General features: G+C 36.9%; 1 protein-coding gene across 2 annotated transcripts in view; it reads right to left on the bottom strand.

Annotated features, from left to right (window-relative positions):
- Window positions 1-617: 617 nt before the first annotated feature.
- The window catches only part of LOC136817142 (uncharacterized), a 31,744-nt gene continuing 18,822 nt past the window's right edge, over window positions 618-13,539 (bottom strand). The window contains exons 12-22 of one of the 2 annotated variants that reach the window (XM_067073478.1): window positions 11,488-12,806; window positions 9,811-9,903; window positions 9,508-9,639; window positions 8,432-8,650; window positions 6,860-7,090; window positions 5,819-5,979; window positions 4,719-4,895; window positions 4,246-4,464; window positions 3,553-3,703; window positions 2,033-2,146; window positions 618-1,865 (exon numbers count right to left, since the gene is read on the bottom strand). In XM_067073478.1, coding sequence (XP_066929579.1) covers window positions 958-1,865; window positions 2,033-2,146; window positions 3,553-3,703; window positions 4,246-4,464; window positions 4,719-4,895; window positions 5,819-5,979; window positions 6,860-7,090; window positions 8,432-8,650; window positions 9,508-9,639; window positions 9,811-9,903; window positions 11,488-12,806 — 3,724 coding nt within the window. In that variant the 3' untranslated portion in view covers window positions 618-957. Of the gene's footprint in view, window positions 1,866-2,032; window positions 2,147-3,552; window positions 3,704-4,245; window positions 4,465-4,715; window positions 4,896-5,818; window positions 5,980-6,859; window positions 7,091-8,431; window positions 8,651-9,507; window positions 9,640-9,810; window positions 9,904-11,487; window positions 12,807-13,539 lie in introns of both variants that reach the window. The other variant, XM_067073477.1, reaches the window with a different exon arrangement.

The raw sequence follows: 13,539 nt of genomic DNA on the forward strand, positions 1-13,539 counted from the left end.
AACAAAGCTCTGCAATTTTTTCATTTTTGCGATAATTCTAAAATCATATTTTTAACGTAAACTGCACTGTAAATTTTTAATTTTCATGCTTTTTAGGACTAACTTCAACTTATGTTTATGAAGGTGATTCGCAAAATTAGGTCCACGCGAAATTTTCTTAACGTTAACTAGCAAAGATAAATCTATATGATTATTGGACTTTTTTTGAAAATAGCGAAATTAAATTTCACGAAAGCCACAACTTCTGACGAGAAGTAATTTTAGCTAATCAACCTTCCGTAGATTCCCTTACGGAGTCCACGATCTCCTTTCCTGATTTTATTGAAATGGGCTCTTCCAGAAAATGTCTCTACATGGGGGGGTGGGGGTGGAGGATATAGTGTCCGGGGGAGAGGGTAGAGAAAATTCTACAAAATTTGCCTTGTCCGGTAGGTTAACTTGCACTGTTTGGGGGTGATTTTGCTCTGTTTGAGGGTAATTTTGATTGTCCATGATGCTTGTCCGGGGGGTTAGACCTGCTGTCCGGGGGTCCATAGTCACAATGTCTGGGGAGTAGATTTCCAAAAAATGTTATATCCTCCACCCCCAATATTCAAATTTTTTCTTGAAAAGGCATATACATTTAAATGAGCATAATATCTTTTTTTTTAATTTAATTTTACAAGCCCAATCTAATAAATTTGAAATAAAATTTAATTCAGCTCGTTACAATTAAAAAAAAAATTCTGTTTTTGGTCAATAAAAACTGTACATAATACAACTATAAACATCAAATCATTGTTTGTTCTGGTCTGTGAAATAGATCATTCTGGTCTGTGAAATAGATCATTTTGGTCTGTAAAATAGATCATTTTGGTCTGTAAAATAGATCATTCTGGTCTGTGAAATAAATCATTTTGGTCTGTAAAATAGATCATTCTGGTCTGTGAAATAGATCATTCTGGTCTGTAAAATAGATCAATCAGCCCAATCTTTACCACATTTTGATTGTGTACAACATAATCCCCATTTCATGTCTTTATCAAAATTATGACTTGTGGCACACCAAGATTCTCCTTTGCGCGTCGGATTTGTGAAGTTGACGCACGAGAAATAACTCTTCCTATTATAAATAAACGGAATGGCGCATCGGGCGCTTTTTTTACTGTTCCCTCCGTAAATTTTTAATCCACTATCAGAGCTTACTAATTCTTCACCAGCTAAGTGTAAATAATCTTTACGACTTAAAGGTTGATTTACACTATTTAATGTTTTATGTCTAACGGATATTTTTTCGTTGAGTGGGTTACTAGCACGTTGAAGTTTACGTAACGCGTCTAGCTTCATTTGTGCTTCGCTGGTCGTCCCGCCCGCGTTCTTATTACGTGGATCAACGCAATAGCCTTTACGTTCGTCACGGTCGAAATTATTTGTTGTACTACACCAGAATTTCTCAGTCGGCTCGTCATCTGACGTACAATCATAGTATGATTTTGAGTTATGAATAAACGGGAATACGCAAGGAGCTCCCGTTTCCGTTCTTATGGCTCTACGTTCGAACGGGTTCCCGTTTTGAATTGATTGCTCCAGTTGTAATGCTTTTTCTGGATCAGGGTTATTAGTGACTGGCTCGCCGTTACGAATTTTCTCGGCATCGATTTTAGCTTTCAGTTTTTCTTCAGGACTTGCGTTGGCTAATAAAGGATCTTTCAGATTTTTATATGGATCCAATGCCTCGCGTAATCTGTCTTGCTCTGCCATCTTTTCTGGATCGGTTGCCGGTCGATTGGGATCTAATGGATTGGTGTTTAAGGCTCCCAATCGATTAGTATTTGATGGCATTGTTGATGAAATAAGACCAGGATTTCGTTCATCCATGCAATATCCTAAATGAAATATTATTGAAAATCTTAGATTCCAGTTTCCTTAAAATTCAAAGAAATACAATTAATATGAAATGGGGGCACGCCATTCGTATGAAATTAAAATCTTGTAGCCTTTCGGTCAGCCACTAACTCAAGTACGGCCAAAAATTGCTTAAAATAGTTTATACCTTTGACAGGAGCGATTTGTGATTGTCCGTTAACGGGAACAGATGTTTCGACTGTGCTGCACCAATATTTCCCTGACGGTTCATCTATGTCGATACAATCGTAATATTTCTGACCTATAGAGGGAAAAATCGGATGATGGATTGAATCTAGCACTTTTTTGCATTTGTTTTTTGTTTGTGTGTGGCTCATTTTCAATGATCTCGCATTTGTGTGAAAACCACACGGGACGCACAACTAATGTAGGAGTTTTGTTAAGTTTCCCTTAACACGTTTGTTACCCACTACGAGGTTATTGGTGTAGTAGAGGGTCAAAATACCGGTAATTATACTCCTAAAAAAGTTCATGTTCTTTTTTTCACTATTTTAAGAGTATTTCTGTCCATTTTCCTTAAAAATCTGGTGTTTTGGAGTCCTCAAACTTTTGAAGGCTCACTTCGAAAGTTTACACCTGCTCATTCGTGTTAATTTGATGCCGTGTTAATTTGATGCCGTGTTAATTTCAAGGCCGTTAAATACTTCCATACTTATATTCATGTAATAAGGTAGTTTTTGCAACCTCGTTCCATGCGTATTACAGTAAAACCTCTAATTAACGGACACTCTAAAAGGCGGACACCTCTGATTAGGGGACAATTATATTTTCCCCGGCCGTTTCCTAGTCAAATCCTCATAAAAAAGTTTCTAAAAGGCGGACACTCAATTAGCGGACCCTCTGATTAGCGGACAAATTTTTTCGCACGAAATGACCAAAACCCCTATTTTAGCTCTCCAATTAGCGGACATTGAATATCAAACTGGTCACAAACGTCCAAAATCGAAAAAAAAAATTTTAGATATTTTAATTTCGAGCACTTATTAGTCTTATCATTCAAATTATTTCTATAAATTTCCAGTTTTCCCTTGACCCATTCAACGAATTTAGGTGGGCCAAAGAAATCATAAATCACTGATTTTCTTTTATTTGTTAAAAACTAAATTGTTGCGTTTTAATAACCTTTCTCTTGTTCTTCTAGGGCCTAGTGTCTGCAGATAAGTACTTTAGACCCCAATTTTGTATTTTCGATACCCTGGGATGGCTTAATTTCAAAATTGGAGCTCCGAGATCAAAAGTTTCTAAAAGGCGGACACTTCTAATTAGCGGACACTAACCCCTTTCCCCGATGGTGTCCGCTAATTAGAGGTTCCACTGTATCAGCTTTTTTATGCTTACTGATAGCACTAGATGATACCCTGGCATCGGCTGGTTTTCGAACGCATAAGATTACGTAACCCAAAAACAAAACGTCAGATTTCAATTTTTCTTGGGTTCAAAACCATTGCATTGCAGTGCAACTTTGTAACGTAAGATTCTTTTATGACGTAGTTTTGAGAAGTCCCCCGAGAGGGGGAACTCGCATCAGCTAACGCCAGGGTATTCTCTGGCGTCAAGCAAGTAACGTAAATAAAGCCTGGGATATACGGGGACGTAGTTTGCTTTTATAGGAAAGTGTGTGCGGCTAAACTTACAATTCATACTAACCTTTATAATAGAAAGGGAATACGCATTCTTTCCCATCTTCCGTTTGTATTGGCTTTTCCGGTGTCGATTCCGGATTCAACGGGTCTGGTAAAAGTTTTTCCGCTTGTGCTTGTTGTTCTGTTACTTCCATCTTTGTCCTTTCCATTTTGATCTGAAATAAAAATGTGAATCTTGAAAGCTCAAAGAGACATTGTAACGATTTGCTTACTCATCACCCTACTAACTTTATGTGTACAAACTTTTGCGGACAGATCCTTTTAACAGAAAATTTACGACTTTTTTTCGCGAATTTGAGGAAAACATATTTCGTGAACCATTGGAATAAACATGAGAATTTTTAAACGAAAATTGGCTAAAAGGTAGCAAGCTAGACGACTAATTCAAACACAGTAGAAATAATAATAAAGCAAAAAGCAATGGAGGGAACAAATTTACAAACTAATCCCCGTAACAATAATCGTATTATCATATAACGCCTATACTGTATTACACGCGTATTATAAACGACTCCAGTCTAGCTAAAAGGTGACAAATGTCCCTTGATTCCAAAGGTATGTTCCATGGAAACAGAATAGAAACGAGGCCCGGTCGGATAAAAAATCTTTTAAGAGAAGTTTGACCGTAAAAATGAAGGAATCAAAACAGCCATAACAAAGGAATTACAGATTACAAATAATTCTAAGCAAATCAAACCTGTGCGTGTAAAAGTCTTCCTGATTCCGTAGTTGTATCAACACAATATCCTTTTCCTTCAGGGCGCAAATCGAAATTCTTGTATTTTGTGCTACACCATTTTTTGCCAGAAATGTCATCATCACTGGTACAGTCAAAGTATGATTTGCCATTGTATATGAACGGGAAAACGCATTGTCCTCCATTCTCTGTGAAAACTTCTTTGATAGCCTGTGGATTCTAAGGAGTGAATAAGAAAAGTATGAAAAATCAAATAAAAAATACATTGAAATTAGGCACCAGGCCCTACATGTTTTTTTTGTAAGCATTACGTTCATAAGCATATCTAGGCTTAGATATGGTAAAAATTTAAGGTAAATTAGAAAATTTTGGACTTGTCTTAATTTGCCCGAGAGGGAGATATTTACGAAGCGTGATCGATCATCCAGCCACGCCATCATGGAGAGAAACAAGATAATTATCTCCCTTACTACATTAGCAAGTCGTTCTTGTATTTGTTGTTGATGAAGTTTCTCATCAACAGTTGTCCCAACGCTTTGAAGTGTTGTCGGTTGTTTTGCTTCTAACAATAAATCAGGTTTGCTGAGCGTTGGTTGTGTCAATGGTTGTGATGTAATTGATGTGGTTGGATGAAGCGGGTTCAATGGGTTCTAAAAGATTTGAATAATAAGAGAAAAGATTTGAGCGTTTTTGTTTTTTATTTCGCAAATATAATTTTTCTTCACACAATGGGCTTTTCTAGAAAAAAATTTTATCCCCACTGTTGAGGATATTGATTTTTCGAAGTATCGAACCCCCTGAATATCCACTCTTAAAAATATGCTCAACCCCCTGGATACCCTCTCTTATAAAGATGCTTACCCCTGGATATCGTATTTTTACTTGAAAATACACTTTACCCCCTGGATATCCGCTCCCTTGTAGATATTTAACCCCCTGGATATCCGACATCCTCAACAGGAGGGCACGGACTATTTCTGGAAAAGCCCATTAGATTAGCCTGGAGATCCATGCTATGATTTCTTCTTTTATATACTGATGGCGAAATGAATAGCATGGTTAGGGTTGAAAGTTTGAATTCCCTAGCTCCTTATGACGGTTGAAAACACAACCAATCGAGTTCTTTCACTGGTCACGCTTTCTTGGAGAAAACGCAATTTCCGAAATTGCGTTTTAATTTTAGTCCAGGTATATAAAGGTTAGTGCTTCTATATTATTTTGTGTATAAAGGGGGGCGTACGGGGTTTGCTATTTCCAAAATACCGTACCGTATTTACCAAATTTCCGAAATTCCGTAAAATAATACTTGCAATTCTGATACCGATTTTTTGGGGATTTTTTGGGGATTTTTCCTCAAATCTAATCGATTTTTCATGTATGAATTCCGAAAAAGAGGGATAAAAATTCCAAAGCAAAAATTCGTGGATTTCCAATACCGAAACAATTTCAGCATTCTAAAATACCGAAGGAATTTTGCCCGAATTCCGAAATTCCGAAGAAAAAAGGGTCGATTTCCGCAATTCCGAAATACCGTACGCCCCCACTATCTAGATATTGTTTTGCATTGTTGTACCTGCAATTCTGGTAACGATGCTGGGTTTGAAGGATCCAGTAGTTGAGGTTTCTTATCAAAAGGATTGGACTTCGCTCTCATTTTTTCAGCTAATCTTTGTTTAACAGCCTCGTTTACGATTCCATTGTTTAGCTCTTCGTCATCAGTAACAGCTGCTCCTGCTGAAAAATGTTAATGAACAATAGACGATATCGGCTTTCCGAATTCTCCCCGAATGATTACCCATGATGCATTGCGCAAAGAATTCACGGAAAGTCAATATCGTCCGTGAATCTTTTTGCGCAATGCATCATGGGTAATCATTGGGGGAGAACTCGGAAAGCCGATATCGTCTCTCGAACAAAAACGTATACAGTTTATTTTCTCTATGATTCGATTTCGAATGGGAAATCTTATTTGTTCAAATTATCCCAGCTATCACACAGCGTTATTCCAACGTTTTTTGTCAACATTTAATTATTCAAAAACTTTAGAAATTGACGTCTCTTACTCCCTGGTAAAAGCCCTGACGCAGTCTTCTCACACTTGGAAGATTATTAGATGAATACTCTCAGGAACCTAATAAAAGGGGTTTAGAAAAAATGTAATTACCAAGGAATGTTAGAAATTTTACCTCTAAATGGACTAAAACCGAGATAATAGACCTTTTCATAAATTACGTCACGAACATCTTATGCCTCGTATTTAAACAATTACCATGGTGATTATGTCCCTTGAGACGTTCAATGATTTTTTTATGAATAGAAAGTAGTTGTAATAAAATCCGCTGGGAGCTAATCACCATTACATTAATATCAAAACGAGGCAAGTGATGTTCGTGACGTAATTCATGAAAAGGTCTATTGGAGTAAAAAAAGGGACTCTGCTTTTGACAACTTTTGACAAATATTTTCAAATATTAAAAACGGGGGTTCTGAAATGGTAATAGTTGGGGGGATTGAAAAAAAAAACAGACAATGCCCTGGTAATATCTGACACTATCAGTAAGCGTATAAAATGCCGATAATACACTGGAGACGAGGTTAGATTTAGTCCTTTTACCTAACTTCTGGTCAGCAACCGTAGCTGATGGATCCAATTTATTCGACAATGCTTGTTGTTGTTGCAATGCAAGGACTTCTTCTTCGTCTACTTCTCTCGTATCTGACGATTGGTGTTGTGGATCTGTTGTTTTGGAACAATATCCTTTCTTCAAGTCTTGATCATAACTTTTTGTCAAACTACACCATGATTTTGTGTCATCCTCGGTGGTACAATCGAAATAACTTTCACCTAAATTTGGAAAGATGTTTAATTGATATAAGATCATGTCAGAGTAGAACTCCCGGAAGGGGCACTTAGGCAAAATTGGGTACAGGGACGTGCCGCTAGCCAAGGTCCCTTTTTAGGTTCTGAAGATATCTGACAGGGTCCTAAATTTACTGATTTTTAACACTTTTTGCCAAAATTCATTCATATTTCTAGGAGTTTTCGAGAAATTATAGTGAAAATTGTATTTCGCGGAACTTATATTTCGCGGTACCATAGATACTCAAATACACGAAAATTAATTTCAGTGAAAATTAGTTCCCTAAAGGTAGATAATGAATTACTAGGCTGCTCGCATCCACTAAGAGCTCGGGCTCCCTATGCTACCTGCGGTTTTGTAGAGGTCTGCGATTCAGACTAATGTATGGCTAAAGAGGCTGCATCATTACGGCAGAGAATTAGGCTATGGTGTTTAAAGGGATTATCAGATGGTTCGAGATCTTCCACCTGTTCATTTATTCTATAATTCTGAGCCAAAACTTACAAATCTTTTTGTCTAACTATTTTTCAAAGTCTACATATGACAATTTAAAACCTTTGAAAATGAGTTCTTTACATGGTTCTTACGTGAAAGTTCTATTGTTTTCTTGCTAAAAGTAAAAAATTGTAACTTTAATATCTCGGCTTTGATAAAGATTTAGACAGAAGAATTGGATGTTTTGCTCAGAATCATTGAAGTAATCTACAGTCAAAATATCTCAAACCATCTGATTATCCCTTTAAACTTGATTCCTATCTACTAAGAGAAAGGCCAAAAATAGGTGGAAAACTTCAAAGAAAAGACTAAGAGGCTCGCCTTGCTTCGAATAGACAGCTTTAGCAAAAAAGTCGCAGTCGAAAAGTTACTCTAAGTATACGGACTATGCTCTAAGGTTTCAAATAGAATGTGGTCCGATTAAAATGGGGAGTAGAAATTTTTTAAGAAAATATAATGAAAAAAAGTTAAAATTTTGATTTTATCGAATCTTATCAACTTTCAAACGATAAAAACCATTAATAAAATACACCCCTGTGTAATAGCCCAGGTGGAAATTTTTTCCACAGAGGGGATTAAAATTTCTATAGAAATCCCAATGAGGATTGAAATTTGCAATTCTTCTATTGAATTTTGTATAAGGAAGTATTCAAATTCATATTTCTAATGGAGTATTGTTCCAAAGGGAACGAAATTTTGGTCAAATTTCCCAGTGGGACTGGGATTCTAGCGGGTCTGTGACACAGGGGTGTATTTATAACTGGAAGATGTTTATTGGGGACCTTAAAGTATTACAAGAAATAGTCAAAAGAAAGAAAAAGCTAGAATACCTTTATAGACAAACGGAAAAACGCACGGTTTCTTTTGGTCTGTCAGTATTTGTTTCTTTGGCATATGTGGTGCGTTTGACAGGGCTGTCTTCATTGCTTGATATTTCTGTGTATAAGCCTCAAGTTTAGCCGTTGTTCGGCCCGTAGATGTAGAAGAACGACCCGTAGTTCTAGTCTTCCTTGCAAGGATACTGTCCCGTCTATTCAACTTGCAATACCCTTTGTACAAAAGAGAACATTAATTTTAAAATCGTCAAGCTGTAAATTTAGTTTCAAGCCCCTTCCCCTATAGAATAATTTCGTTTAGAAATTTACGGCTGTCGGTTTATTTAGCATAGCATATCAGACATTATTGTGAATTTCAGGCCCGGCGGAAGTGGGGAGATTGGGGAGACTTCAGCCTTCCCACTTTTGAGCAAATGAGATTTTTTTCTCAAATTCCTAGCAAATTTTACCTCATTTTGAGCTTTTAGCCTCCCCACTTTAACGGTTGTTCCGCCGGGCCTGTAAAAAATGGCTTGTAGACAGCTATTGGAAATTGAATTCTTAAAGTCGATCTCGACTCTGGTTATACAACCACGAAACTTATAGCCAAGATTCTAAGCTAATAATTTTGACTTTAAAAAAGCTTATTAGCTTAGTTGCAAACAAACTCGCTAAAAGCATGCTCGCCTTTGCAAGACTTTTCTTACTTCCGAGGCAATAGAAATATTTGGTTATCAAAGTCAAAAACAATAACATCTGCGCTATTCTCATAACCTTTAAAAATGATTGCGAGAGAAAATACTAGAATCTGATTGGATGCGGTGAAACGAGCCGCAATAAGAGTTGTTTGTAATTCTTGATATGCGTAAGTCATTTCTCTAGCGGAAACGCCCAAAAAGAATCAGGGATTTAACCCCTCTCTGTTACTAAAAATAGAAACACGGAGGTCAAAATCCGGCTTTTTTCGAGTGCCTCCGTTAAAAAATATGACGTCATCTTGACTTATATCAAGAATCAGGCGTTTGTATAAGTGTAGTGAAAACTGAACGGAGGTTAGACATCACGTCTGACACTCTGGCTAAGAAACTAACCTTTCTTAGGAATTTTATCATAGTTGTGCGTTGGAGTTGTACTGCACCACAGTTTGCCTTTTGGATCATCATCTGATGTGCAATCGAAATAAGTCTTTCCTTTGTATACAAAGGGGAACACACAGAACGAATCTATAAAAATGACAAACAAATTTAAAAGTTAATGACATCTTAATGTATGGCTTTCATTTGCTTACCCAGTATTTTACCATCCCAAAGGAGGGATTCCGAGATTCAGCCAAAATTTTGACGGGAAAACGGTGTTTCGAACGCCCACAAACGCCCTATCAAGAATCTTCCTACCTCCTTCCGGACTTTCAGCTTTAATCATTCGGTTCGTATCATGAGGATTAGTGCTTGATTGTGTAATCGGTTGCCCATCCACTGTTGCTGACCCTTTCATGAGAAAATATGTAAAATCATTAGATTCGAACCAGAGTGAACTAGCCTACCTTATCGGCTCTTTTTACGCCGGCCCTAATTTAACGCCGACCCCTTTTACGTCACAGCCTAATTTTGGGCTTACGCCAATTAGGGCCGTTAATAACGCCAAAATTTGTAAAAATGGCTACTTTGCTTCTAATTAGTAAATAATGACTAAACTTTACATTAAAATGTCATTTTTCAGTAGTAAACTGTTGAATATTTCATCGAAAATTACTGATTTTTAAATATATTAAATATTTAACTGAAGTTTTAAATATGGAGTAAAACAATGAATGATTTTCGTCTTCGAATCAAACCTAAAATCCTTTAAATTGAGAAATACTGATAGAAATTAACGTAGCCCGGGGTCCACTTAAAGCTTTTTTTATAGACTGGATGGCGCGATTAAGTGGCCCGGTAGTATATGGTAATATGCTTTTGCTTAGGCGGACTGTAACACCAGATTTTCGTTGTTTTTGCCAGGTAAAAAAAGAATGAAGCAATGTTTTTATTTGAAAATAAGGTATTCAAAATCTGTTATTAATGCTTTTTTCTCATATATTTTTCAACTTCAAGTAGCTTTTTTGTTATTTGGATTCTAAACATTTTTGTTTTCAAAATGGCAACCTCGCCAAATGCTCCCAGTCTACTTCATTGGACTCAGCGTCATAAAAGATTATCAAAAAGCAAAGTTCAGCCAAAAGTAGACTCTAGTCTAAAATTAACGCCGCTTTTAGATTAAAATTGCAAAATCTTGGCCCTTTTTACGCCGGCCCTTATTACGCCACGAGCCCAAGAATAACGCCAATAAGGGCCGGTGTAAAAAGGGCCAATAAGTATGTCTCACAGCCCCGGTAAAAATCTTTTCCACGGTGGGGATAAGATTCCCTATTGAAATCCCAATGAGGATAGAAATTCTATTGTTCCAAGGTTAAAAAATCTAGTGGGGATGGTTTCGAGGTCCAATTTTTAAACATTTAATATTTCGAGTGGGGATGACATCTATGTAAATTTCCCAGTGGGACTGAAATTCCAGGGTATTTTCCTACCGGGGTCGAAGCTTTTACCAGATTTTCCAGTGGGGCTGGGGTCCCCTAAAACAGCAAAATTACCATCAATTAAGTTTTTCACCCCCCCCCCCCCCGGACAAAGCAAATTTTGTAGATTTTTTACTACCACCACCTCCACCCCTCCCCCCATGTACGAAAATTTTCTGGAAGAGCCCAATGATGATATGATCAAGATCTGCTTCAGAGAGCGGTCAATAAAATACAGGAAGTCGTTATAGTGGAATGACAATATGTTCTGACATTGAAAAAGGCCTAAAATTACAAAAGTCTTTGTCATACTTTGTTAACTTATTCAATTGGGCCCGGTTGTTCAAAAAATCGATTAGATTAAATCTCGATTAGCACTAATCGCGATTAAATTTCGATTAGTTAATCGCAGGGATTAACTTCCGTTGTTCGAACGTCAAATTAAGTAATCGCGCGGGAAAACTTAAGCTAATCGGCCGCTAATCCACTTTTGAACAACCGGGCCCTGATAGCTTACCTTCAGAAGCTGCTTGTTTCTCTTTGCCATTCTTCGGGTTAGCCTCCTTCAAATGTTTATCAAATGTGTGATTACCATATCTCATGAAATATTCTTTCAAAAACGCATTTGTTCTATTGGCAGCAGTCTTTTGTTTATTATTGGCGGCAAGGGCGGCATTCAAAAGTAAATTTTGTGCTACTTTGAGTACACCCAAGGGTTGTTTGTGTTCCGCCTTTGAGGGCACCTTTTGTCCACCCTCTGTTTCTTGATTCTGTGTTAATTTTCGATTCTTTTCTTGTTCTTTTTTCGTTTCCTCGTTTAATTTGTTCTTCACTTCTTCGCTTAAATCCAATCCTTTACTCTCTTCAATTTTCTTTAAATCGCCTTTTTGTTTTTCCTCTGAATCCTTGGTAGCTTCTTTTAATGCATTTTTATCGTTTCCCATTTCCAACGAATTTCCTTTTTCGTTTTTATCCAATTTCGTGCTCATTTTCTTTTTATCTTCTTTCATCTTCACTGGATCGTTGGCTCCCTGTTCTTCAGCTTTCATATCAATTTCTTTTTGAACATCTTTCAATTTTTCTTCTTCATCAACTTTCATTAATACTTTTTCTTGGTTTTCTGTCATTCGTTCATCCGATCCTTTCTCTCCTTCCATCTTCAAACTCAATCGTTCCTTCTCTTCTTTCAATTTCTGTTTTCTCTTCTCCTTCACTTCTTCCATCTCTTCAGGAGTTAACACCATTGTTCCCCGATTTCCCGGTTTATCAGATACCCGATTTTCCCGATTTCCTTTATCAATTTTCAATAAATCGTAAGATATATCGGCATTCTCATTTTCGGTAATATTGGCAACTTTCTTGATGTCATTATCCGACAAACCATTAAAAGAAGTTGTGGAAACATCATTTAGAGCATTCAAAGGGTCACCAACTCCATTAGCATCAGTATCCTCAGAATGTTTCAATGCTTTAGATTCAGAGTGTTCCAGACCGGACGCTGGCTCTGGTTGTCTACCAGATAAACCTTGCATTGATTCTAATAGATGCTTAGTTGAATGACCATTCCTTGGCTTATCTTCATCCCTTGAAAATGATAATTTGCCTTTGTTGTTGTTTCTACCAGAACTTCCCTTGGTTATTTTGAACGAAGTTAAATCTGTATCTTTGAACCCTACGTTATGATTCAATCTTGATAACTTTTTGTTCTTAGTGAAACTTTTGCCAGAACCATCAGCTTCCAGTTGATCTTTATGTGATGTCGTGTCTTGGGCTACCATTACGAATCCTTTGTTTTTCATTGATTTACTATCATTGTTCTCAAGATTGGTGGGGTTTCTATGAGAGAAAGGTAAAGGCTAGTCACAGTGGCACACAACGTTGTTTGAACGCCTATCTAACGTTGAAAAGACTCTGTTAACGTTAGATAAACGTTGAAGTAACGTTGTGTGTCAGCTGCGGTGACAGTGGCGGATCTAAGTGTGGATTTCAAAATCAATGACGAATATTCTATTGATTTTCTTTTAAGTATGGCTAAGAGAAACCATAGTCCTTATAAAAAACCGCGGTATGGAAGCCTTTCGTTTCTTTCCATTGTTTCTTACTTGAACTTATCGTTGAGAAATTAGTTTGTTTTGCTCACTTTTTGATCATGTGATTAAACCTTAAACCAATCCCAAGAAGAGTACTTGGTAACGGGATCAAAAACTGAGCAAATCGATTTTCATCTTTTGATATTAACAAAAGGAAAAAGCTGACAAAAAATTAAAACAATAAGCTTCCAGCTTCCAGACCAAGGTTTTTTATACGGACAATGGAGAAACACTCACCATCATAAATTCTGAGCCACCCTTAGATCCAGCATTGCGTCAAAATCGATGGAATGTTCAGTTTTAACAGTTTTTCAAACGTCTATGTATTCAAATGTTTTGGACTGATTAAAAGAACTTGATCTATTTTTTAAAGATTGATTTTTACCTTAAGGAAAGTCGATTTTGAAAGACTGTATAAAGTAAGATTTCAAGCGAAGCTTTTTTATTTACCAACCTTTTGTTAGCTGGAGATCTGTCTT

Source organism: Clytia hemisphaerica, unplaced genomic scaffold (genome assembly GCF_902728285.1).
Source record: "Clytia hemisphaerica strain Z4C2 unplaced genomic scaffold, Clytia hemisphaerica genome assembly, whole genome shotgun sequence".
Lineage (NCBI taxonomy): Eukaryota > Metazoa > Cnidaria > Hydrozoa > Leptothecata > Clytiidae > Clytia > Clytia hemisphaerica.